The 26,323-nt window shown below is 48.1% G+C and overlaps 2 protein-coding genes across 12 annotated transcripts in view; one reads left to right on the forward strand and one right to left on the reverse strand.

The window, feature by feature from the left end:
- Window positions 1–26,323, reverse strand: part of ST3GAL3 (ST3 beta-galactoside alpha-2,3-sialyltransferase 3) — a 143,749-nt gene that overhangs the window by 61,844 nt on the left and 55,582 nt on the right. For 9 of the 11 annotated variants that reach the window (XM_056815276.1, XM_056815273.1, XM_056815277.1 and 6 more), the window contains one exon: window positions 9,417–9,459. The exons of 1 other annotated variant lie outside the window; for it this stretch is intronic. In XM_056815276.1, coding sequence (XP_056671254.1) covers window positions 9,417–9,459 — 43 coding nt within the window. Of the gene's footprint in view, window positions 1–9,416; window positions 9,460–13,574; window positions 19,606–26,323 lie in introns of those variants that run through there. One more of the 11 variants, XM_056815279.1, reaches the window with a different exon arrangement.
- LOC100014529 (40S ribosomal protein S29-like) lies at window positions 23,590–23,944 on the forward strand. The gene has a single exon (XM_056815285.1). The coding sequence runs from the start codon at window positions 23,614–23,616 to the stop codon at window positions 23,782–23,784; it is 171 nt and encodes a 56-aa protein (XP_056671263.1). The 5' UTR covers window positions 23,590–23,613; the 3' UTR covers window positions 23,785–23,944.

A 26,323-nucleotide genomic window follows, 5' to 3' on the forward strand; every position in this document is an offset into this window, starting at 1 on the left:
AGCCCCTCAGTTTCTGGTTCTCCCACCACCAAAGGAGCAGCCATGCGTATTTTTGTACCTGCAGGTCCCTTTTTTCCCTTATCGCTGGTCTCTTTTAAAACTGGGAGGCTCAGAATTTACAAAGCAAAGAAGATGAAAGGGGGTAACCCCTGTGAAGCCCTTTGCAAACCTGAAAGCACTAGACCAATGTTATGTATTGTTACTAATTTCTCTTTTTGGTACACAGTTATTTGCATTCAGCCTCCCTAGTTAGTGTGGGCTCATTGAGGACGGGGACTATGCTTTTGCCCTCCTTTAGATCATGAGTGCTTAGTCTGGTGCTTAGCATACAGCAAGCACTTAATAAATGCTTGCTGACTGACTGATTGGACTCAGTAGTGTATTTTAATTTAAAATCTAAGAATTTTTGAATTTTTTTTTGTTTGAGATTGTATTTTTATAAAAATCCAAGACTTTTGTTTAAGATTTTACTGTTATAAAAAATTTAAAGATTTTGATTTTGTTCGAGAAAAGATCTTCAAGAAAGAAGCTTGAAACTTTTATATCCAGAGAATGAACTGTTGCAGAAAGATGCCGAAAACCTACACTTCATCAAGAAGATCAAGAATGAACTTTGGATGTGATTGATTGGACTGAACTTTTGATTGAACATTTATTGTAACTGTACACATTTATGCCAAAAGGGACTGCCCCTAATTTGGCTTTCTGTCAATGCGCCTAGCAAACATTGGTTTTGCTTTCTTTTCTTTTCTATTTCCTCTCTCACTATTCTAATTTCTCTTAGAAAATTGAATATTGTGTATATCTTTAGTTAGAAGTGAATTTAGAACTACAAAATGATTATGTTAAATGATCAATGGGGAGACTAGTCTCCCAATGATCATCAGGGGGGATTGTAAACCTCAAAATTCCTTAGACTTATAAATGTTGGAAATTTCACCATTGGGATATTTCATACTTGGAAAATTTCTTACTGATAGTCTATTGGAATGGGAACCCCATTGGCATGGGAGGTTCCTTCTCTTCCCTTCTTCAGATTACTTTAGGACAGAAACCTTTTGCTGAACAATGGAAAGGACTTTGACCTATGCTTAAGCATAGAACAGGAATTTCTTTGAATCATGATTTGATTTTAGAATTGATACAATGGAGATACTTGGAATAAATCTCCACCCTATTCAGTCCTAACAGGATTAAGTAAGGGCTGCAGCCTAGATCAAAGATTTAATCATTTGAAAATATGACCTTCAACAGACATGTGCAAAAGCCAGAAACCTCTGGGCGGTCCTGGGTTAAGCTAGAGCCTCCATTGGCACAGGGAAATTGATGAACAGTGATTGGTAGATGGGAGAACTGAGAGGAGGAACTTGGATGGTTTCCTTAAAGATAGGAGGGTCTGGAGACTTGAGGGGGAGTGTTGAGAGTTGGTCGGTGTGGTTCGTGTGGGCTCTGAGAAGGCTTGCTCTGAAGGAAGCTGAAAGTGGGGGCCTCTGAGACTGTTTCTCCATTTTGGACACGTGAGTAATAGGGACTGATCTCTTTTCTTTGCCCCAGCTATCTAAGGGCTTGGGCCTTTTGGCCCAGCCTAAACAGAAGGGGTATTTAAGCCCTATTCCCTTCTCTCCCTTTTTCTCTCTCTCTATCTCTAATTCCTTTCTTACTCCTATTGTAATTAAACTCCAAAAAAGGCTGACGGCTGACTTGAGTTTTTCATTTAGGAAATACATAGCTGAATTCCTTGGCGACCTTAAATTAATATATATCAGTCTTTTAAAGTGATTCCCTTGTCACAGTAGTCCACACGAGGTCTGATGCAGGTAGATGGATTGGGGTTCATTCTTGGACAGTGTAGCTCTTTCAATGCAGCCCAAGATCCCATTAGGGTTTTTTTTGGCTGCTGCTTCTACCACTGCCCCATACCGAGTTTGTGGTCCACTTAGACCTCCAGATTTTTAACCAGCCATTCATTTTCTACATGTCTCATCTCACTTTGGTTGTGTCAGTGTTTCCCCAGTGGTTTATGGGCTGTTCATAAGCCTTGTCATCATAGTGGAGGTTACGTCTCTCCGCCCTGGGATCCAGGAACTAATGAGCACCAAGAAGGACACCAGAGAAGACGTGAAAAGAACATGCTGCCCGTCTCCAGATGTGTGAATGGCAGTCATTATGAGGAAGGGTTAGATGTGTTCTTCTCGGCCTCAGGGAGTAACCATGGGACCAATGGGGAGAAGGCCCGTGGTGTCGGCTCCTGACTTAACACAAGGAAGGATTTTTTTTAACAAGTGGAGATTTCCCAAAATGAGATGTACTCGGGCAATAGTGAGCTTCATATCGGTGAAAGTATTTAAAGGCACTGGCTGGTAATCACAACACAGCCAATGTCGAGCCCGTGATTACTGTGTGCTGGCCTCCCTACCATGACCCCGCCTCCACAGGAGCTTCACTCGCACACAGATCTGGATCATCCAAGATCTTCAGGAGGAAATAGAATTGGGGGAGGACAATTTAACTGTCATTAGGAAGGGGGCTCAAAGGGCCTGAGGAGAGAGAGGAAGGACTAAGAGACCTCAGAGGGAAGGGACATCTTCGGAGAATTCTCGAGAGGATCTGACTGGAATCCTCAGAGAGATGAATGGCAGGAGTCCATTTCCAGATTTAAAAAGAATTTCACAGTTACAGTAAATATTTAACAGTGACCGTGATTCTTCTCACTGGGATACATGGCTGAGCTATTTACTCAACCGATTAATCTCCTTTGCTGTTTGTTACCCTGTTAATAGTGTATACTCGGCCACACTGATGTTTATTTCCATTTCTGAGATGAAGCTGTTTGAGGCCAGGAAATAAACAAAGTTGATGGGGAAAGAGATTTCTCTGTCTTGTTTAATAAACTGTGGCGAGGGCTCAGTGCTAACAGATTAACGAATGAGAGGATGAATTCCTACTAATTTATGAGGAAACCTCAGAAGGGCCCCTTCGATCGGCTTCAGCCTGAAATGAGAACTCGTAAGGTGAGTGAGTAGTTGTGGGATGAGGGGCAGCGCCCGGACCCCTCGAGCGCATGGGATGCCTCGGCCGTAAGCTTGTTAAGAGAGCAGTCAGAGGTCCTGGGGAGCCAGCTGCTTCCAATCTCCCTTGGAAAGAAATGCTCCAAAGAGAAGAAAAGCTGAAAATACCACCCGAGAAGCAGAGATCAACATTGAATAAAAGGAGCCAAGGAAAACCAGGTCTGATCCAAGTTGTAGAATCCTATGGAACAAGTGCAAACGCTCCCCCAGCAAAGTCCAAGTCCAGAGAAATGGCCCATCGGAAGGAGGCGGGTCCAGAAGACTGGACAGAAAAGCCCAAGAGAAGCAGGCGGAACTGGGAGCGAGAAAAAAGATCAAAGGGGAGACTTGGCCAGAAGTGGTCGAGGAGACAGCCAATAAGGCAGCAGCAAAGAGACCGTCCTGAGTGCAGGTAGGGGAATAAAGACTTGGGAAGTCCTCCAATTCTCCCGAGAAGACCAGAAGGGCCAGATTCCTGGGCTTGGAGTCAGGAATGGTGTGAGTTCAAATCCTGGCTCCGTCCTGAAGAACTCATCCAACCACTGGCTTCCCCTATCTGTCAATGAGGTCTGCCTCCACTCCATCCAGTCGGGAGGAAGAGGCCAGCACTGGGCAAACCCTGTTCACTGATCCAGGATAAGGCCTGCCAACAGAGGCTGCTGCACGCTTCTCTACTCACCCCAGAGAGGGGGCAATGGGCACGCACTGCTGCCTGCCCTGTACCTATTGGTGTTGCTTAATTACTCTTCTTAAATGCTTACGGTACGAGAAGAACAAGCACCGGCTGAAAATGTTTTCATTGGAGCTACGATCATTCTTACCAAGAATTGTCCACATCCTGGAAAACGAAGAAGAAAACACAAAGAGGGACTCCCTGTTGGCTTGAAGATAAAATGCCGACTTTTCGGTCCGACCCGACCCGGCTTCAGCTCTTTCCAGAGGCTCTGCACGCCTGGCGCTCCCTCCTCTCTTCGGCCCGGACTCTGGGCTAGACCCGCAGGGAAGGAGGAGAACTGGCTAACGGCACCGAGGCCGGAGAGGTCTGGAGTCACTCGAGGAGTTTCCATCCACACAGGAAAGACCAAGCGGATGAAGAATGTCTGACGTCCAGAGGCCAGCCCACATCTCGAGGGAGGCCCAGAGCTAACCTGGAGGCCGCCCATGGCTCGGCTGCTTCTGGGAAATATAACGCCCTGTTGCTGACCCCAAGCCCCCCAGAAGGGCAGAGGCCCCTCTCCCCAGGCCTGACACTCTACTGGGGCTGTTGGACAGTGGGGAGACTGAACCCCGAGGCTGGCAGAGGTGAGCGGCGGCCCAAGGGCTCTCGTCAGAGACAGGGCAGGAACCCAAGGTGAAGAGGAATGAAGGATATCATCGAGGAACCATAGGACAGAGAAAAAGACTGGGGGGGGGCAGCAAACAGCTCCCCTCAGGGTCCTCAGTGTGGACAGAAAACACAGGGGTTCCCTGTGTTGGCTGGTCCCCTTAAGCTAAATTTTAAGAGGATTCAGATAAGTCTGAATCAGAAGGATCCCAGGGACCTGGCAGAGTCCCCAGGTACTAGGGGTGCCCTGCAAGAGTTCATCCATCCCACACGGTCACCAAAGAAGCCGGAGCTCTGCCACAAGAGCAGGGGGGTCCAAACAGCTCCACCACACACACACACACACACACACACACACACACACACACACTCACACACACACACACTCACACATATACCCACAATCTCACATTCACACATATACACACTTAGAGACACAATTACACACACATACATACAGATACTCACTCAAACACTCAGACACACACATACATACTCATGTAGACACACACATGCACACATACAGGCTGTATCACACACACACACACACACACACACACACTTCTTGTCCCTGCCCTGGCCCCCTCCACCCTTCATGGGTCACCCTAACTGCCCCTCCTCCCACCCTGGACACCCACCAGGGCAAACAAGGCCAGGAAGAGCCATGACCCAGGCCCCAGGCCCAGCCTCATCCTTCCTGGAGTAGGTCAGTGGGGGGCAATTTGGCCAAATGCTGATATGGGGCCAGAACAGGAAGCAAAGGCGAGCCCCAACACCAAAGCTGCCCCCCAAGTGGAATGGGCTGATCTGAGTGAGCTTCCAGGCCTGGGTGTGCTGCAGGCTTGGGGGGGAGAATTGGGGGGGGGGTCCTGTTCAGGTGCAGGAGGCAAAGCTCATGTGGAGGCCATAGAATAGGAGTCTGTGAGCAAGGGAACAGAGAAGCCGGCCTTCAGGCTTTCAAGTGGAAGCATCTGTTCCATAAAAGGAAGGGTCAGGCTCTGGGAGAACAGAGGGGAGAAAGCAAGGGAGAGGAGAAGGAGGGGGAAGAGAGATGGAGGGAGAAAGGGAGGAGGGAAAGAGGAAGAGGAGGGAGGGGGAGGAGAACCACAAGGGACAGAGACAAGAGAGCAGGGGGCAGGAGAGCAGGAGAGGAGGAGGAGGAAGAGAAAGGAAGGAATGGAGAGAAGGAAATGGGGAGGGGGAGGAAGGAAGCAGGAGGCATTGCAGTGGACCATCGTGCTCAGGGCAGGGGCAACGCTGGGGGGTTCCCAAATTCAGAAAATCACAAAACCTGGGCTCAGATCAGAACCTGGGATGTGAGGCAAGCTGGGCTTTGACAAAAGCCAGGGGCTAGCCAAAAACAAGAGCTCTTTCCAAAGACCTGTGAAAGGCCAGGGCAGCTGGGGAAAGGCGGTAGGTAGCCAGCCAGGCTCTTGGCCCCAGGTCCCCCTTCTTCCCTAGGGAAGGCCAGGCCTGCCAGGCTGTGGGCAAAAGGGCAGGAGGCTGGGAGCTCCAGGGGACGGCGGCCCAAAGGCAGGGCCAGGAATGTTCCATCCCCCTGCCCTTCTCTGTGGAGTTGCTCTATCAGCTGCTCCTCTGCCCGGACTCCCAGGCTGGCACTGTATGTTGGATCTGCAGCTGCCCACTGCCCACGTCTCCTCCCCATCTACCTCAGTCCATAACCCCCTTCAGTTCCCCCTGCTTTTTCCACTGTGCCCTCTGGAGTGCCAGACCCATACTTAGCAAACTTCCCTTCATTTCAGACATTTCTTCTCACCCTCCTTCCACCCTCGCCCTGCCCGTGAGGACGGACATCCCTGGCTGCTCTTTCATGCAATCGTCATCTCTTGCCTTCCTTTGGAGAGAGCCCTGGGCCTAAAGTCAGGAAACTTTGAGTCCAAATATGGCTTCAGACAGGTACTAGCGAGTGACCTTGGGAAAGTCACTTGATCTATCTGCCTCAGTTTTCTCAACTGTAAAATGGGGATAATAATAGCATCTGCCTCACAGGGTTATTGTAAGGATCAAATGAAATCTTACTGGCAAAAAGCACTTGCTACAGAGTAGGTGCTCCATAAAGGCTTCCTCCCTTCTCCAGCCCCCAGGGCTTAGCATGATGCCTAGTGCACAGTGTGTGCTTGATAACTGCTTGCTGCCCCAGTTAGGGAGCCAATCTGCCTTATTCCTCTTCACCATGTCCCGACTCTCCCTCTACCACCGGCATGCATTTCTCAGCAATGGGGCCTGCTCTGGCTCCCTTCTCTCCTGGTGAATCTATTCAATTCTCCCCCATTCTCAACTCTGGAGTTCCTTGCCCCAAGTCCTAAATCTCTCTTGTGTGGCCACAGCCTAATTATTGGAGAAGATCTGGAGACCAGGACGAGCCAACAAGGCCAAGCAAAGGAAGCCGACCACAGGTGCATGGACGTTCCCAGGAGAGCGAGCCCAGACAAGGAGGATCGCTGAAGCCCAGGCTGTGGCTCTGCACTCACTGCCCTCCTGTGGCCATGGCCAGGCCCACAGAGGGCAATGGGACCCCCAGGGCTCTGTACCAGCTTCCTGGGCCCCCCAAGCCTCCCCCAGCCTTAGAGTGGGCAGGCCTGGGCAGGGGTCGGGGCAGTGCCAGTCTCAGATGGGTAAAAACAGTCCCCAGGGAGACAACTTCCTTCCCCTGGGGAGGAGATCTCAGCATAGCAGGGTTAGACAGACAGCTCCCAAGGACCAGGTTGTCTGGGCCCTTCTTTGCTTCCCCAGGGTCGTCTGAAGGAAGAGCTTAGAGCCTAAAAGAAATGCTTGTTGGGGCAGCCAAGGGGATACTTCCTCACTGTGTGGCACTGGGCAAGTCCCCTAATCCACCTGCCTAGCCCTTACCCCTTTTCTCCTGGTAACCCATAAGCTTCTAAGGTCGAAATAAGGGCTTAAATAAACAAATAAATACGTGCTTGTTGTTTGGATGACTGAGGTAAGTGAAATGTTTATTAACCTGGTAATAGAATGGCTCTTAAAGGATTTCCAAAAGTCATTTCCTGGAAAGCTGAGCCTTTCCTGGGGGAGGGAGGAATGACTTCATTTTCTCTCTGAGCTTCACTCAAGGCACCCGAAATAAATCTGGGAGCTGCTCACTGCTCAGGGAACTCCACCTGGTCAAGGCCACAGCAGAGCCTGGGGGCTGGGGAATCCTGGATCCATGCTGCCTGGGGCGGGAACTAGGTCAGGTCTCTCTGGCCCTACAAGAAGCTGGCCTGCCTGCTACTGTCCAACACGTAGAGAGAGCCCTGGGTCAGGCACTGGGGAGACTTCCTGACTCAGCTGAAGAATGAGACACCAGGGAAGACAAGAGGACATGCCAGAAGTGATGATCCTTGGGCGGCAGCTTTGGAGGGCAAGGGGACAGGAGTAAAGGGTAGTAAGCATGTAATAGGCAAAGGGAGGAAAGAAGGACTTTTCAAATATAAGGCACTGTATAACAAAGTAAGCAAAGGCCTGGAGATGGGAGAACCATCAGGAAAACTGGAAAGTAATTTGCCAAAAAGTTAGTCCAGCCATTTCCACATGAAGAGCTGAGAGAATAGAAGAGAAGCTTATTGAAAGCAGGGGATATTTTCCATTCAGTCTTTGTCTTTCTAGTCTCCCCAAAATGCCAGAGGATGATTTCAGAGAAACCTGAGAAGATTTGTATGAACTGATGCAGAGTGAAGTGCATAGAACCATGAGAAAGTTTCATAATAACATTATTGTAAACTCAATCAACTCTGAAAAGTGTAAGAGAGCTCTGATCAGCAAAATGACCAGAGGCCTCACAATAAACCATACTGTCCACCTCTGGGTAGAAAGGTGAGGGTCTCAGGGAGCAGGGACATATTTGGGGGAAGGGGACATGCAGTGGCCACAACCAACACAGGAATGCACTTGACATGTGTAACCTATATATATATTTTGCTTTCTCAATAAGTAGGGGAAGGAAGGAAGAAGAGAGAGAAAGCAGAATTAAGGACACAGTGACTGGAGGTAATATGCAATGATGGCATAGGCATGTCCTAAGTATCATTTCGATTCTTTCTCCTTTGGCTTTTGTTATCAATAAAATTCTCCTTTAAAAAAAAAAGATTTGCCTTTGGAGACCTCAAGCCTAGCAACTAGGAAGTCGGTCCAAAGAAAAGACTGAGCCTGAAGCCCTTAGCTAGTTCTACTCTGGACCCTCCACTTTATTCTAAAGAACTTGGCACCGGGGATGAGACTCTCTAGGTAACCAGATGAGAAAACCCAAAACACGTACTCTGAAAAAACACAACTTTATGAAAACCCTGTGAGCTGGGGTTTGTGGAGAAAATCTTTTTCCTGTTTCTTTTCTTACTATTGTTTCATTAAAATGCCTTTTCTTTGAACTAACTGTATCCTTTAGAGAACTAGAAAAGGAAAGCACATTGAAGGAGGCTCATGAAATACAGTATTGAGGGATATGAACCCACAGAGTATCTTGAACCTGGAGGACTCACCCTGAGATTTAGGGGGCTGCCACCAGTTGTCTAAACAAGGAGAATCAATCTAGCAATGGGATAAAAGACAATTTAGAGAAAAGTGGAAAGAGGGGAGACACATAACAAGGCTATTCATGAGATCACAGATCAGGCCACCTAGGCCAACCCTCTCCGTGACCCTAAAGCAGCAAGTTGCACAGCTGGGTTTTGAACCCAGGTGATAAAATTCCAAATCCTATGGCCTTCCCTTCTGCACCACCTCTCCATTGCAACTGGCAGGTTAAGAAGGTGTGGAAGAAGAAACAAAGCTGAGGAGATAGCTGGGAGAGGAGGGAGTCTGAGTCAGTAGGACTGCCCAGTGACCCCTGGTGGTAGCACCCTGGTACCATACTGCCAAGAACCCAGGGCCTCCCAGGGCCTTCAGGGAAGCAACGTGGGGCCTGGATGTTTGTTGAGGCCTCCAGCTTCCCACTCCCTCTCCCCAAGGTCAAAGACAGGCCTTTGAGGTCTTGAAAACCTCACCCTCCATTCCCTCCAGGCCAAACCCTCCCACCTTGTGCTACTCACAGTTTGGAGTCCAATTTCAGAAGAAAGCCCAAGCGATCATACTCTGAAAAACAAAGCAGAAAACAGAACATGTCCTGATCATCCAAGGGGCAAAGGGATCTGGTCAGCCCAGCCTGCTAGCCCAGGGCTTAGCACCAAAGACACCTCACATTGAGAGCAGGCCCATCAGCTCACTAAGCACCCTGGGGGTCACCAAGCTCCAACCTAACTGGATGAAATGCACAAGTCATACAGCTGTAATTCACAAGCACAGGACCACTGCATGATAATTTGTCTGAAAGTGATCTGGAGGTCTGAGTGGAGCTCAGTGTGAGTCAACAGAAAATAGTGCCTTGGATGGAGCTTCCAGGAATAGGAGGGGACAATGCCCCTGTCCTCTGGCCTGGGTAGGCCTCATCCAATCTCTACACTAAGCCTGTTTTAGGAAGTGCACTGACCAGCTGGAGATGGTACAGAAGAAGGAAATCAGAGCAGTGAAGAGGCTGGAGATCAGCTGAAAGAAGTGGGCATGCTAAGCTTGGAGAGCCCTACCCCTACCCCAAGGGCATCAGCCTTGTTTTGCTGGGAAGGCAAGGAGCTGCAAAGAGGCAGATTTCAGCTGGATTGGCAGGAAAAGTTTCCTAATGATAAGGGCTGGAGAGGAAGGGACTTGGGTTGAGAATGGTAGGCTCAGCTCTCCTTTTTTGGTGGTTAGCCTCTTGGTGTAGTGACTTTTCTCACTGTAAAGTTTCACTGTGAACTCTCCCATCCCCCACTGCTGCCCAAACTCCCGCTATCCTTAGCTTCTCTTGCTCCTGCCACATTTCCCTGGGCTCCTGGCTTCCAGTGGTAGGCAGGCCTTTTGAAGGCTACCTGGCAGGGAGTGCCCTTACCTCAGGCCATCTTATAGGACCTTGTTTTCATGTAGTCTCCCTTATTAGGTTGTGAGTGGCCTCAAAGCAGGGACTTTAGGGCCTTCCTAGAGTTTAGCAGCACCCAGGGCTACCAGGTACACTGGAAGCTCTTAATCAATGTCTATTAAGTAATCACATGTTTTAGAGTCAGATTGAAAGAGCTGAATTTTCCATTCAGTTTCCAATGTGAGCACAGACACCTGAGAGAAACAGACAAACTTATAAATGAGGACTTGGTTTACTTTTGTTGGGGATTTTTGTCTTTTTTTTTTTTTTAAATAAAACGCTTACCTTCTGTCTTAGAATCAATATTGTGTATTGATCACTTGTGTATTGGTTCCAAGGTGGAAGAAAAGCGACTTGCACAGGGTTACACAGCTAAGTGTCTGAGGCTACATTTGAACCTGGGACCCCCCCCCTCTAGGCCTGGTTCTCAATCCTAGCTGCCCTAGTCATCTGGATTGCCCCCCACTTGTTTTGTTGATTGACTTAACTTAAAAGTGATGGAAGGAAAGTAATGAATACTGGAGGGGATGTGGCAAAGTAGGGACATTAATTCATTGCTGGTGGAGTTGTGAATTGATCCAGCCATTCTGGAGGGCAATTTGGAACTATGCCCAAAGGGCAATAAAAGACTGTCTGCCCTTTGATCCAGCCATAGCACTGCTGGGTTTGTGCCCCAAAGAGATAATAAGGAAAAAGACTTGTACAAGAATATTCATAGCTGCACTCTTTGTGGTGGCCAAAAATTGGAAAACGAGGGGATGCCCTTCAATTGGGAAATGGCTGAACAAATTGTGGTATATGTTGGCGATGGAATACTATTGTGCTAAAAGGAATAATAAAGTGGAGGAATTCCATGGAGACTGGAACGACCTCCAGGAAGTGATGCAGAGCGAGAGGAGCAGAACCAGGAGAACGTTGTACACTGATACGCTGTGGTACAATGGTATGTAATGGACTTCTCCATTAGCAGCAATGCAGTGATCCTGAACAACTTGGAGGGATCTATGAGAAAGAACACTATCCACATCCAGAGGAAACACTGTGGGAGTAAAAAAACACTTAAGAAAAACAACTGCTTGAATACATGGATGGATTGAAGGGATATGGTTGGGGATGTAGACTAAATGAACATCCTAGTGCAAATACCAACAACATGGAAATAGGTTCTGATCAAGGATACAAGTAATACCAAATGAAATTGTGCATTGGCTGTGGGAAGGGTGGGTGGAGGAGAGGGAGGGAAATAATGTGATTATTGTAACCAAGGAATAATGTTCTAAATTGACTAAATAAACTAATTCAAATGGGGAAAAATTTTTTTTAAGTGATGGAAAAGTTAATAATGGAGATTAAATTCAGAAGTCTTTTTTTTTTTGTAAAGCAGGTTGTTAAACATTTCCCAGTATTGCCCCTCCCCCCATGACTCATCAGAAATAATCCCTGTAGAAAATTCAATTCCCCCCTCCCCAAACCTAAAGGATTCCTGAGAGTGCTGGAAGCTTCGAGCCTCAACACTCCTCTCTGACAGACGTGGAGCCTCTTCTACTTCCTGGGCCTCAGTGGGCCCCACTTTGGGGAGATGAGTCTTCCATTTACCTTCTCTCTGAAGGCTGTCTCTTGGTGGAAAAAGCTGAGGCAGAAGAGGGGCAGACCTCTCCCATTTGTGTGGCCCACATTCCCACGGGTAGAAATCTCTGGCCCTCTTATAAGCATTCCTGGATGTACTCTCCATGCGGTGGTGCAGCCTCTGCAGACTGTCACTTTTCAGCAGCTCTGGTCTCACCCCCCTTCTTTCACATCCCATCTCCGCTCCTGCCTCACTGATATTACACAGAAGCTACGGTTGCCAAGACATCATTGCCGTCTAGAAGCTTTTCCCTCTTCCCTTCCCCCTGGGGGGCAGGGGCAGAGAGACCAAGAACCCAGGAAAGGCCCAAAGAGCACAGCGAGTATAAAAGCCTCATTTTACAGAGAAGGAAAGGACGTGCCTTCCTTGCCCAGAGTCACCCAGGTTTCATTCCACCTGGGCCACAGATGCCGTGGGCAACCTCCAGCTGTAAGATCTAAGGGGGCTGGGAAGGAGGAGCACTTGGGCCCCCCTTCTGGTTCTCAGGCACTCAGGGTGTGGGGCTCTCCAAGAAAGGGGGACTACATGCCCTCACAAACAAGGCAAGGGTTATGTGTTGACCAATGGCAGGTACACGGATCCCAAAAGGACAGATGGATGGACGGGTTCCCTAGAGCCCTTCACACTTCCACTTCCTCCCTGCCCCAGCCAATCTCCCCCAGAGTTCTTTACATACCCACTGTCTCATTATCCATCTCCTCTACTGAAACTGCCCAGGTATCATTAGGGGTCCAGCCACCTCTGAAGTGCCAGACCCAGAGATTTTTGTGTGCTCTCCCTGGACCCCCAGGAATGCTCACTCCCCACCCCTTCCCCCCTCCCAGATTTCCCCTTCCCTAACAGACTGAACAGGGACCCAAGGGAGCAGTCAGGATAAACCTGGAATCAGAGATAACCAGCAAGGGGTCCCAAGTTCAGTCCAGGATCTCAGAAGAGGCCCCACTTCAGGCCCCTTCTGACTAGAAACATCAGGTATTGGTCAGAAGGTGCTGGTCACTGTCGTGGAGGAAGAGAAAGATCAGACTTGTCCTGGCACTCTGGAGCCAAGAAGAGAAATGCAGAGACAGATGAGGCTGAATAATAAGGCAGACTTCCCAACAATGACAGTGATCTTAGAATGGAAGGGGCTGCTCCACCTGGTAATGAGCTGTCTATTCCTGGAGGTGTGCAAGGGGAGAAGAGCTGCCTACTGGGCATATTTCATAGAAGATTCTTATCCAGGAACCAACCAAATAGGATGCCCCTGAAACCTCTTGGAGCTCTGAGACTCTCTAATTGGCACTAAATGAGGTGGAAAGGTCTCTAGTGCCACCTCTGGCTCTCCATAGGACGCCCCTTGCCCTTTTTCATGCCCTGAGTGGGTCATGATGACTGGAAACCCTGCTAAAGAGGCTCTGGGGGGAAACCAAGGGGCAGAGACAGCAAAACAGCCTCAATTACTCAGAATAGACTCAGGAAGGCAGGCTTGGCTCTCTGAAGAGTCCACAGCTCTGAGTGAGGCAGTGCAAGAGGCAGATGGCCTCTACTCCAATTTGTCTTGCCTGGCACCAAAGGGAGAGGGGCGGGCACTACATAGTGAGAGAGGAAGCTGCAGAAATGAGATGGGGGAGCATAGATTGAGAGCTGAGTTACCTCAGACAGGCTGGGCACACAGTGACCTGGGGCAATTAACTGCTCCGAGGCTTAGTTTCAACACCTATAAAATGGGAACAAAATTAATTCCTGCCATAAGGAGAGCCCTTGTTATGCTGTAAACCATGACCACCCACATGAGCTGGCTTTTCCTGGCCAAAGGCAGTTCCAGGGCTAGGGAGGCTCAGAGCCCCTCTGTACAGAAGAAGCTCCCCCTCCTCTCTCTCCTTCCCCAACAGTCCTCTAGGGCAGTTCTGGGGCACAGCCTACATCCATGGGACACAATGGGAGAAGGAGGGCACAGCTCAGGAAAATGAGGGTCAGGGAGAAGAGCTAAACCATGGATAATACAGCGATCAATTGGGGCTGGTACATAAAGTAGGCCCGTGGAATTGGAAATGGCTAAACAACTAACCCCAGAGAGGAGTCCTATTACATACCTCCCAGCTTGGGGTTTGCTGGGAACGCCACTGAAAAGGCACCTCCTGGGTGCCAGACAACACGGGGAGTGCTGGGGATACAGAGGAAAAATGAAGGTGCTCCTGCCCTCAAGGAACTTACAGTCAGGAAAAGGAACAGCACCCTGCATCCTAGACTGGGGTGGGGGAAACGATGCTCTGCTGGAAGGAGCCTTTGAGGTCCCAGACCACAAAGCTGGAAAATGTGGAGGTGGGATCTGAGCCCAGCTCCTTCCATGATACCATAGCCCAGATAAGTGAAAACAAAGCACATACATAGGCATTTCAAGAGCTCTCGGCAGAGAAGAGGGCTGTAGGAGGGTCTCACAGAGGAGAGGATATGGTGGCTGGGCTGGGCTTTGGAGGGGAGCTCAGAATTCGAGGAGGAGGGAGGGCAGGAGATGCTGGCCAGTCTGACGGCAATGGAGAAGACACTAAGAACCACAGGATGAAACAGACTGGCAAGGCGGTTGAGAGGGCCTTGAAGGCCAAACTGAGGGAATGGCATTTTATCCCCACAGCCAGGGGTCTGAGCAGGGTGTCACACTCAGCTCTGGGCCTGGGACGGTGGCCTTGGGAGTGGCGGTGCAGGAGGGGGAACGAGGGAGATGAGGCCTTTGGGATGCCTGAGGCTGTGAATCCGTAGGAAGCCCAGGACTGAGCTCGGTTTGCACAGGATGCCCTTGAGAGGACTCTGGGACATTCCATGTGAGACCATGCTTCCTCTGTGCCAGGCACTGTGCTAACCTGATGCTTTACATTCTCTCCTTCCATCCTCTTGACAAGCTGGCGGGGGCTGGTGGGGGGCTGCTGCCTGGGAGCTAAATCAGGGCTGGATCAGGGAATCAAGAGGATTGCTGCTGAGGTCCTCAAGGGAGATGGCACAGAGGAGAGGCCAGGGATCAGGGCAGAGGCCTGGCAAGAACCCCACTTAGGACCAGTGGCAGACAGCTGGGGCCCAGCACAAAAGGAAGGGAAGTGTCGAGGAGAGGGAACCAGGAAGAGAGGGAAGACCCAGAACAGGGCAGGGAAGGGGCTCTGGAGAGGCCTGGGTCAGAAAAGGTCAGCCTGCCCAGGGTGAGCCACGAGCAGGCAGAGACCCAGCACAGGGAACAGAGACGCCCTTTCAAAGATGTGGCTGGGCAAAGGAATCCAGGGGCAAGTGCTGCATGGCTGGCCAGAGCACATGGCACTCCTGAAAGAAGCTCATGTGTAGGGAGTGTGGCTCCCTGTGAGTCCAGAAGCCAGCCCTGAACCCCTGCTGGGTAGTCACAGCAGCAGGGCACCTCCTGGAGCTGGAGCCAAGACCATCCCAGCCAAGCACAATAAACTCTGCAGAAGCCGCCACAGCAGGCCCCCAGTGAGGAGGCCAGAGAAGACCGGCTGGTGGGCAGTGAAGGAGAACTGTTTAGTCTCTGGCTGCAGAGTCTATTGGGACCACCCAGTGGGAAAGGTCTGGCTTGGGGCAGGAAGGCAGAGGGGGCAGAGAGTGGCCATGCCAGTCTCACTTACCTTTGGGCTTCCTTCATGCCAGCACCAGGCTGCTCCAGAATTCTCAGGGGTAGACGGTGGCTGCCCAAGGAGACAAAGCAGGACCCTCCGCCCCAGGAGGAGGATACTACAAATACCACCATCACCTCTGACAGATGAGGAAACTCACCCTCAGAGAGGGGAGCAACTAGCTGGGACAGGCCACAAAGCTGGGAGATATAGAAGGAAGAATCCAGGCTTCCCTAGTGCCACAGCTCAGCCTCTGACCCCAGTGCCAACCAGAAGGGAGAAAGGAGCCCCAAGGCACCTGGGCTCTCTCTTCTCTGGTTTGTTAGGCTTCTTCACAATTCTCCTCCGCATCTAATGGTTCCTCTCCAGGATCCTCTGCTGTATCGTCACATAACATAGAAATCATCCTGGACTCCTTACTCTCTCATCCCCCACCCAGGAACAATCTGTTGTCAAGGCCTATTGGCGTCAGCTTTATATCTCTCCAATTTGCCCCTTTCTTTCCTCTGACACTGCCTACCATCCCCTCAGTGCAGGCCTCCCATCATCTCCTGCCTGGACTATTGCAAAAGCTGCTGGGGTCCACTCAGATGTCAAATTGTTCTTTGAATAGGTCTAACTTTCAATTGCTGCTCCATGATGAGTGACTTTTGAAAGGTGATGGAGCAAAGGAGAGCTACAGCAGGACAGGAGGACAAGTGTGGGAAGAAAAAAAGAACTGCAAATGAGAGGTCAAAGAACTTGACTTTGATTTCTGGGAAAATTCTAAACTATTTTTTTTTTAGCTTTTAATTATAATTTTATTCTTTAAATATTTTTCCATGGTTACATGATTCATGTTGCCTCCCTCCCTATTCCCAGAGTGGACAAGCAATTCCACTGGGTTACACATGTGTTACCACTCAAAACCTATTTCCATATTGTTTGTTTTTATAATAATCTTTTAAAACCTAAACCCAAAATCCCATACATACAAGTGATAAATTATATATTTTCTTTTGGATTTCTACTCCCACATTTATTTCTCTAGCTATGGACAGCGTTCTTTCTCATAAGTCCCTCAGAATTGCCCTGGGTCATTGTAGTGCTATTACTAGCAAAGTCTCTCACTTTCTGTGTATGGTGCTCTCCTGGTTCTGCTCTGTTCACTCTGCATCAGTTCATGGAGGTCTTCCCAGCTCTTTCTGAATTCCTCCAGTTCATGATCCCTTACAGCACAGTAGTATTCCATCACCATCAGACACCACAATTTGTTCAGCCATTCTCCATTTGAGGGACAATAGACTACCTGCCTAATGTTAATTCTGAAGAGGAAGGAGTGATTCTAAAGAACCAGCCTGGTTTCATCAAGAACAGGTCTCACAAGACCAGCCTCGTTTTCCTTCTGACAGAGGAATGCTCTGGATAGTTTCTCTACATTTTTTAAAAACCTTTTGAATCAATACTCCCATTGGTTCCAAGGCAGAAGAGCAGTAAGGGTGAGGCAATGGGGTTTAAATGACTTGCTCAAGGTCACACAGAAAATGTCTGAGACCAAATTTGAACCCAGGTCCTCCCAAACCCCAGGTCTGGTACTCTAACCACTATGCAACCTAGATGTCCTTCAGATATTTTAAAATCTCTCTCCTGAGACTTTTCTTCTCCAGGCAAAACATTCCTAATTCCTTCAACTGACCCTTTATTAGCATGATCTGTGACAAGGAAATCACTTTAAAAGACTGATATATGTTAATTTAAGGTCGCCAAGGAATTCAGCTATGTAATTCCTAAATGAAAACTCAAGTCAGCCGTCAGCCTTTTATAGAGTTTAATTACAAACATGAGGAAGAAAGGAATTAGAGATAGAGAGAGAGAGAAAGGGGAGAGAAGGGAATAGGGCTTAAATACCCCCTCTGTTTAGGCTGGGCCAAAAGGCCCAAGCCCTTAGATAGCTGGGACAAAGAAAGGAGATCAGTCCCTATTACTCACGTGACCAAAATGGAGAAACAGTCTCCGGGGCCTCCACCTCCAGCTTCCTTCAGAGCAAGCTTCTCAAGAGCACCTCTCCAACCACTCAGAGCCAAAACTCTCCCACCACCCCCCAGTCCTCAGACCCCTCTATCTTTAAGGAAACCATCCAAGTTCTCTCCCCTCAGTTCTCCCATCTACCAATCACTGTCCATCATTTTCCCTGTGCCAATGGTGGCTCTAGCTTAACCCAGGACCCCCCAGAGGTCTGTGGCTTTGCACATGTCTGTTGAAGGTCATATTCTCAAATAATTAAATCTTGATCTTTTGCTACAGCCCTTCCTAAATCCTGTTACCCTGAGTAGGGTAGAGATTGGAATAATTAAATTTTGATCTATGCTGCAGCCCTTCCTAAATCCTGTTAGGACTGAGTAGGGTGGAGATTGATTCCAAGTATCTCCATTGTATCAATTCTAAAATCAATCATGACTCAAAGAAATTCCTGTTCTATGCTTAAGCATAGGTCAAAGTCCTTTCCATTGTTCAGCAAAAGGTTTCTGTCCTAAAGTAATCTTAAGAAGGGAGGAGGAGGAACCTCCCATGCCAATGGGGTTCACATTCCAATAGCCAAGACCCACTATCAATAGGAAATTTTTCAAGTATGAAATTTCCCAATGGTGAAATTTCCAACATTTATAAGTCTAAGAAATTTTAAGGTTTACAGATCTCAAGGCCCTTCATCATCCTGGCCTTCTTCTGGACACCAGTATCTTCACAGTGTAGTGGTCCAAACTGAACACAATCATCCAAATGTGGTCTGACCCTGGCAGAAGACCCTTTATTTCTGGATTCTCTGCCACCTCTCTTAAGGCAGCCCAAGGTCACATGAGCATCCCCCCCTTCCCTTCACTAAGAGCTAGCTCCAAGTCTATTCTAGGGCTTGGGGTGTGTAGCTGTCCCTGGTCCTCCCAGGCCTCCACTCTTGTCACTCCACTAAAGCCTCGCTGCTGTTTCCTCCAGGAACATTCCCTGTCCATGTAAAGAGAAGTCTTCTTCCCATTTTTTCATCTTTTCCCTGGCTCCTCCCAGGGGAAGAAAGCCTGCCCCTGGAATGTAGGCAGTAGCATTTGTTTGTAGCAGAAATATACCCATTGCACTCTCAGCGCAATTCCTACAGTTTTCCTTACTCTCCATGTGTTAGAATTTTCAGTCTTATTTTTTGAGACTTGTACCCCAACCTGAAGCCCCAAGTTGTAGGCCAATTACCACTATAACTTATTGATAATAACTTATTATCAATAACTTAGAGACAGTTCTCACTTTAAGGAAGTGGACCACTCTGCAAATCGATTTTTATGTAATATGCTTTTGCTCTAGGATGTGGGGAAGGGAGGCAGGGAAGCAGCTGGCACAGGGGACACGTGAAGGCCAGGCACAAAGAAGCCGGAGCAGGAGAAGGGACAAGAGTCAGTGGAGACCAACCACTTTGGGGCTTGGGCAAGTGAGCAACCTGGGGCAAAGGTCTCTCTCAGCAGTAGAGGTCTCAAGCCAAGCCTCCATGGGGTGGCAGCAGTTTTTTGGTTCTACTTTCACTCAAAGGGGTTTTTTGGGGGGTAAGGGGCCTCTGAGGAGTGGGAAAGGAGAGAGCACAATATTATACAGTAAAGTTAATAAGTATTTTTTAGAATGTGAAATTCTTTATGTAATGCAAATTTACATAAAGCAAGAACTGTCATGGCTTCCTTTCCTTGGTCTTATCAATGATGTAGCCACACACCCCTTCCCTTTGGACTCTCATCAACCTCAGACTTGTTGCCTCAGTTGCCTCACCTGCCAGTCTGCTTCACCAGTTGACTTTAACCTCTCATTGTTCCACTTTATTTTTCTTTTAACCTTCCTTCCTCTTGCCAACTACCATCAGCCTTCCCCTTCAGGTCCTAGATCCTCCTTAAGCCTTTTATCTTCCTAAATTTTGTTTTTCCTGTTCCGCCCTTCAACATTCTCCCAAAGAATCCGGAAGCCAGACTCACACTAATCTAAGCACCTAGTTTGTTCTCCTTCCAGTTCCTCTCAAATTCAATCCCTTGCCTTACTTTATTCATCTAACCACCCCCACCTTCCCCTCCCTCACCTGAAATCTGAAAATAAGGTTAATTAATAAAAGGAATTATATTACAATTCCTTTTATTAATTAACCTTATTATTCAGCTCAAATCCTTCCCCCAGGACCTCCTTCCATTGAATTGGGAGTGGAATTTGTCTCGTTTTACTTTGTCTCAATAAGAGGGATGATTTTGGAGATGTAAAGATGTGGTGTGGAAACTCCCTCCATGATAGGGAACACTGTACAATTGATGGACAATTAGTAGTGCAAGAGAGTTGCCTGGGGCACTGAGCCATTAAGTGTCTGCTCAGAATCACCAAGTTAGGGCATGACAGAGGAAGGCCTTGAACTTGAGTCCCTGCTACTTTGGCATTTTATCCATATAGGCTGCTGCCTAAGTAGGAGATAGTATAGGTAGGTGAATTCAAAACTGGTTGCAAGCTTAGCTAGATGCCTGCAAATAAGTAACTAATAGTTTGATGGCAACATCAGAAGTCTAGCGGAGTGCTCTCATGGCCTAAACTTGGGCTTACAATATCTAGCATTCTGACAACACAGATCCATGCATAAATGGCAGACTCATCAAATTTGGAGATAGTACAACGCTGGAAGAGAGGGCTAATATCCAGGATGACTGGATGCAAATGCATCCAGGATGACAAATGCAAAAATATTTTGATAAGTTGGAATGATGGGCTATATCTAGTAAAATAACATTTGGTAGTAATAAATGCAAAATCTTACATTTTGGTTCAAAAAATCAATTTTACAAGAAGAGAACAGTAGGGAGAAGACTAGACAGCAGTGCAACACCCCACCTGAAGCCTCTAGTCCAGGAGTGAAGGCCATAGGTTATGAAGGATCACTGACAAACTGGAGAACCAAAGGAAGGTAACCAGAACCATGAAGGGTCTCAAAATCTGGCTGTCAAGGGAACTGGGAATCTTTTATCCTGAAGATCTTCAAGAGAACTGAGAACTATCTCCTGATATTTGAAGGGCTGTCTAAAAGAAAAGGAGTCAGATTTGCTCAGTTTTGCCCCTGGGGGCAAACCAGGAGCAGAGGTGTGTGTTGTGGGAGGTGAAAAGAGAATAATTGAGGCATGAGAGCTGTTCCAGAATGGACAAGGTGGACCCCCTCAGGATGTAGCAGATTCCCCCTTCTCAAAGGTGTTCAGTGGAAGGCTGAATGATTTGTTGATTGAATCATTGATCTATGATCTATCCACAGTCTAGTATGACCTATCCCTAGTGTATTTCCAATCAATATGACTCAGTTTAGCTTTACATAAGGGATTATTCAATCTACCCACATTCATATGGAGTCAATCAAGATTGATCTTATACAGATCCATAGTCTACTGACATTGGGTAAAAAGGATTCTTTCTTCTATCAGACTTTTTAGGTCACAATAAGGAGGTTTAAGACTATAGACTAAGAGTCATGAGTATCCTTGCTTAACCCCAAAAAGGTTCAAGCTAGAGGACCCCCACCCATATGGCCTGGAGAGTAAATGCCAACATCAGGAAGTGGATCATCTGGACCCCAACCCACTGACACTTTCCCCTCCTCCAGCCTGAGGAGATAAGTATTCCCTTACCCATCTTATGACACTTTAGCCAGCGATGGGCATACGTCCTGCCCATCTGTGAGCCGAGATAACCCACATCTTATCCCTCTTGTGACCATTCATGGAATTTATTTTTAACCCTTACCTTCCATCTTAAAATCTTAAAATCAATACTGTGTATTGGCTCCAAGGTAGAAGAGTGGTAAGGGCTAGGCAATGGGGGTCAAGTGACTTGCCCAGGGTCACACAACTGGGAAGTGTCTGAGGCCACATTTGAACCTAAGACCTCCCATCTCTAGGCCTGACTCTCAATTCACTGAGCCACCCAGATGCCCCCCCCCCCAGTTATTTTAGGAGCCCCTCGACCCTTTGTCATCTCCCTCAATTGCCCAACAATGAGTGGGATTCTGCTAGGGAGATCTGTCTGCCCATTGCCTAGTGACCACCAATGTTCTATAGACATGTAACCACCAGTGAGAATTTGAATTTGGTACTGTACCAACTGGTCAAGGTGGACTTGTGGATTCTAAAAACTTGTGATGAGAAAGAAAAGGTCATCTCGGATCCTGAGGAAGATTTGAGGTCCCATTCATTAAAAGGAACCAAATCCCTTTAATAAATCGTTATTGGTTCAGAATTCTGCCTCAGTGGTTTCTATTGCAGACTGGACGGATCTTTTTTCCCTGCAACAGCTGAGCTGTAATAGAGAGGATTTCCTTTTAAGGATGGTTTAGAAGAGATCTGCCTTCTAATTTGGTTCTGTGAGGCCTCCACTGTCTATCTACAGCACGAGCCTACACTCTCCTGGCTGTGAAAACCATGGCTCTGCATAGCAAAGATCTAAGGGAGAACAAAGACCTGGACAGAGCACACAAAGCACTTACTATGGTCCAAGCATTGTTCTAACTTCTGCGTTGAGAGTACAAACACCTAGAGGGAGCTAGGTAGTTCAGTGGATTGATCACTGAACCAAGATTCAGGAAGACCTAAATTAAAACCCAGCCTTAGACACTCACTGGCTTTGGGATCCTGGACAAGTCACTTTACCTCCATTGGCCTTGGTTTCCTCAACTGTAAAATAGGGACAATAATAGCACTTACCTCCCAGGGTTATTGTGAGGATCAAATAAGACAATATTTGTACATTATTTTGCGAACTTTAAAGTGTTATATAAATGCTGCTACTATTATTAGTATTATTTTTAAACCCTTCCCTTCTGTTTTAGAATAAGTACTCAGCATTGGTTCCAAGGCAGAAGAGCAGGAAGGGCTAGGCAATTTGCATATAAAAATAAATAAAATAGCATTCTATGACATCCTAGGATTCCAAGAGCCATATATAAGTACAAGGGAGTGATGAAACCGCTGCTCCAGGGCTCAGAAATGAAGTCCTGCCCCCAATATTTATGGCCTCTGAGGTCATGAAACATTCCTCCCCTGTTATATGAGGGGAGTGGATTACCTGTGGGGTCCCTTCAGCTCTAGGTTCTATGACGTAAGGAAAGCCAAAACTCAGCAGAGATATCTAGGGCACTCCCAGGGCTGGTGTTTCCAAAATTGACAAAGGATCAAAGCTAAGTATGTGTCCCAAAGACCCCTAGGAGTCTGAGTTTGGGGAGGGGGAGCCCCACATGCCTTCGGTGCTGTCTTCCCTGCTCACTTCAGCATTGGTGCCGGCATGGGGGTGCGATGCCCTTGCACAGAGCAGGACTCATTTTGTGGTAATAATGACAATGAAGTAGGTACAATTCTGTACAAGTCCTTTGCTGGGAGCTCCTGACCCAAGTCAGGACAAAGTGTCCTGGAACGGTACTAGGCCTATCAGAAGCCATGGAGAGCAGGCCAGGAGAGGAGGACAAAGGCCAAGGCTGCTCGGGCAGTAGGAGAAGGGCTGAATGTGTCTATCTGCTCAGCAGTTTCACCAAGTGTCTTCACCTTCTTTCATGCCTCAGCTAAAACCACCTTCTCCAAGAAGTCTTTTCCCATCACCTTCAATGCGGGTGCCTTCCCCTTGTGGATCTGCTCCGATTTCTCCTAGGCCGCCTGTCTGGACACAGCAGTTTGCATGGGATGTCTCCTTCATTAGATTGTGAGCTCCCTGAGGGCACAGACAGCCTTAGGTTTCCCAAGCTCAGGGCTTGGCACACATTAGGCACTTAACCAATGGCTACCAGCTGACTGTCTGACTTCCTAGGTGTGTAATTAGAACGTTTCTTCCCAAAACTCTCTTTCCCAGCTTCCCATGTTCCATCTCACATTACATACTAATGAAGGGAAGATACAAGTTTTGTGTAGCTCCACCCTCTCTCTCTTCCTTCCAACGTGGCTGGGGGAGGTTGGATAAGTGCCAGGCAGGAGAATTTACTTTTGTTCTTGTATTTTTTCTACTTCAAGTGATTAATAATAAACCTTATAAAATATAACACTGGACTTTTGTCTCGCGGCTTTCCTACTGGCGCCATGGGTCACCAGCAGCTCTACTGGAGCCATCCTCGCAAATTCGGCCAGGGGTCTCAGTCTTGCAGCGTATGTTCCAACGGGCATGGCCTGATCCGCAAGTACGGTCTGAACATGTGCCACCAGTGCTTCCGACAACATGCGAAAGACATCGGCTTCATTAAGTTGGACTAAATTATATTAATGGATCTTGCTTCAATGATTTCCTTGACCATCTGCAGTGACCATTTTGCTGGACTCTGGACAACTATTTGAGCCACCTAAAGATGGATCCTGTTCACACTATGTTAATTTGTACATATAATTAAAAAAGGTCACTCTCAAAAAAAATAAAATAAAATAAAATACTGGGAGTTATTGAATATTAATTTAAATCTTACATTGGAGAGAAGTGGATGTGGTAGGTTACAATATAAGGGGTTTTTAAAAACCCTTACCTTCTGTCTTCGTATTCATTCTGAGACAGAAAAGCAGCAAGGGCTCAGCAATGGGGGTTAAGTGACTTGTCCAGGATCATATAAGTAGAAAGTGCCTGAGGCTAGATTTGAACTCAGGTCCTCCCAACTCTAGGCCTGGTGCTCTATCTACTATGCTACCTAGCTGGCCCAATTATAAGATTTTTTAAAAATCTGTTTTCTAAGCTCTCTTTCCTTTGTGGTCAAGGAAATAAATACCTGCTGGTTCTCTTCCCTAGATCTTACTCTGCCCATTCAGCATGGGTTGCGGATGGGGCCCTGTTAATCCCTTTGAGGAAACTCTAGCCTCCAGTTTGGCTTTGAAGAGTTTTCTCTAGATTTGCTCTGAGGTGGGGAAATAATGAGATTGAGATGACAAGAAAAGCCCGACTCCCCTTCAGGGTCAAACCACTCCCAGAATCCCTCTGGACTCTCAGTGACTTCAGGGATGAGCCTCCTCTCCAGAGGGGCCACCGAGCCCAGACCATATATCTCAGGAGTATCCAGCCCCCAGGGCTACCCTGCTCTCCTCTCTGTTTGGGGGCCCAAGGGCCAGCTAGTATGTATGGAGGGGTGAATGGTGGCTTGATGGATGTGCCTGGCAGCCTCCTCCCCTTCTGGAGAGAGGTTCAGGACAAACACAGTGGAATATAACAGCCATGCTGCAGGGAGAGGACTCCTGTGGAGGGGAGGAAGAAGTGTCTTTGATCAGGAAAGCCAAAGAATACAAAAGCAAAGACCCCAACACAGAGCATCCAAGCAGTCACCCTGTGCAACAGCTGCTCAGGACTCTGGGCTCCCATGTGCCAGTTCAGCCGCACGCTGGGTCAGGGAATCAGTGAAGGCCCAAGGGGAGGCTAGTGAAATGTCAAGCCTCTCCCACTTGGTCTCCAGGTTTGGAGAAAAACGATGAAGTTTGACCAATTAATCTCATAGAAACCAACAAAGGAGGAAGAAAAAGCATTCTGGTGAGTGATGTGAAAGTTCCCTGACCTTGACAAATACGTGGCCCTAGCGATTGCCCTGGGAATCCTCTGCCCAGCCAGAGGAGCCCAGGGCAGCCACCTCAGCCCATCCCCACCACAACAGAGTGCCAGGCTCCCAGGAGCATGAGCAGGCCGTGTACACTAACTAGCACCTCCATGTAGGCTTAGTCCATGATGTTCCTGGACAGCACAATGCAAGGCCCCGTGGAACCCAGGGGCCAGGCCATCTCCAAAGGTATGAAGAGAATGCCAACTGGTGTCCGAGCTCTGCAGAAAAGGCACCAGGTCCCTCTGGTAATGGAACCCATAACCAACTCACTTTGAAGTTTCTCCCAGTTATTGAGACACAGGTGCCACCTCTTCTCCAGGAAGTAGCCCAGAACCAGTGCAGAAGGGTCTCAGCGTCACTGTGAGTGAGGGCCCATTCCCGCCTCCCCTTCCACCCTGTCTCTGGCCAAGACTCTGCTTAGGCATGAGCATTGGCAGAAGTGGCAGTAATGGCAGCAGTTTGGGTGGCAAGCAGAAGGCAGCATGGGGTGCAGGGAGGAATTAGAAAGCCAGAGGCCTGAGGAAATAAGCATGGCAGTTAGACAGGGCCACTGGCCCAAGAGAGGTACCATGTTGGAAGGCAGGAAATTCACTATCAATTCTAGAGGTAAGGAAGGCAACCAAAGACCATTTTTCCTTTCTGAGAGGAGGGCAAGCAAGCTTTACTGCCCTCAATAAGAGCTAAAGGACTAAGTCAGGGCCAGACAATTAAAGTAACAGCCCAGGTCTCTAAGAAATGGATGTCTGTCTGGAAAAAACAAAAAACAAAAACAGCTGAAATCACCAGGAGGCAATTCTATGGGACCAGCATCTTCAGGTAGCCTGGAAGCAGTAGGTCCCCTAGGAACCAAGGGGGTCTCTTGCCCTGTGGGGAAGGCTGCTGCTTTAACACGGGACACCAGATAGGCAAGGGACAAGCTTAAAAGAGGCAGAAGCTAGGCTGGCCAAAAAGGGTTCAGTCACTGGCCTGATACTGCCCTCTCTGGCCTATGTCCTTTCCGACACTAAGGAAAGGTGCTCAGTGACACAGTCAGTTATCTACATGCCTAGTCAGGTAGTACACCAAGACCCTCAGAACTCTTAGCCTCCCCAGGAGAACCCTCCAATAGCCTCCTGCCTGAATGATAAGACCTCATTTGTTGGCCTTCAGGACAGCAGTTAGGGCCCAAGATGGCATATGCCAAAGCTGAGAGACAAAGCACGGACATTCAAGCTTTGGGCTCC

Source organism: Monodelphis domestica, chromosome 2 (assembly GCF_027887165.1).
Source record: "Monodelphis domestica isolate mMonDom1 chromosome 2, mMonDom1.pri, whole genome shotgun sequence".
Taxonomy (NCBI): domain Eukaryota; kingdom Metazoa; phylum Chordata; class Mammalia; order Didelphimorphia; family Didelphidae; genus Monodelphis; species Monodelphis domestica.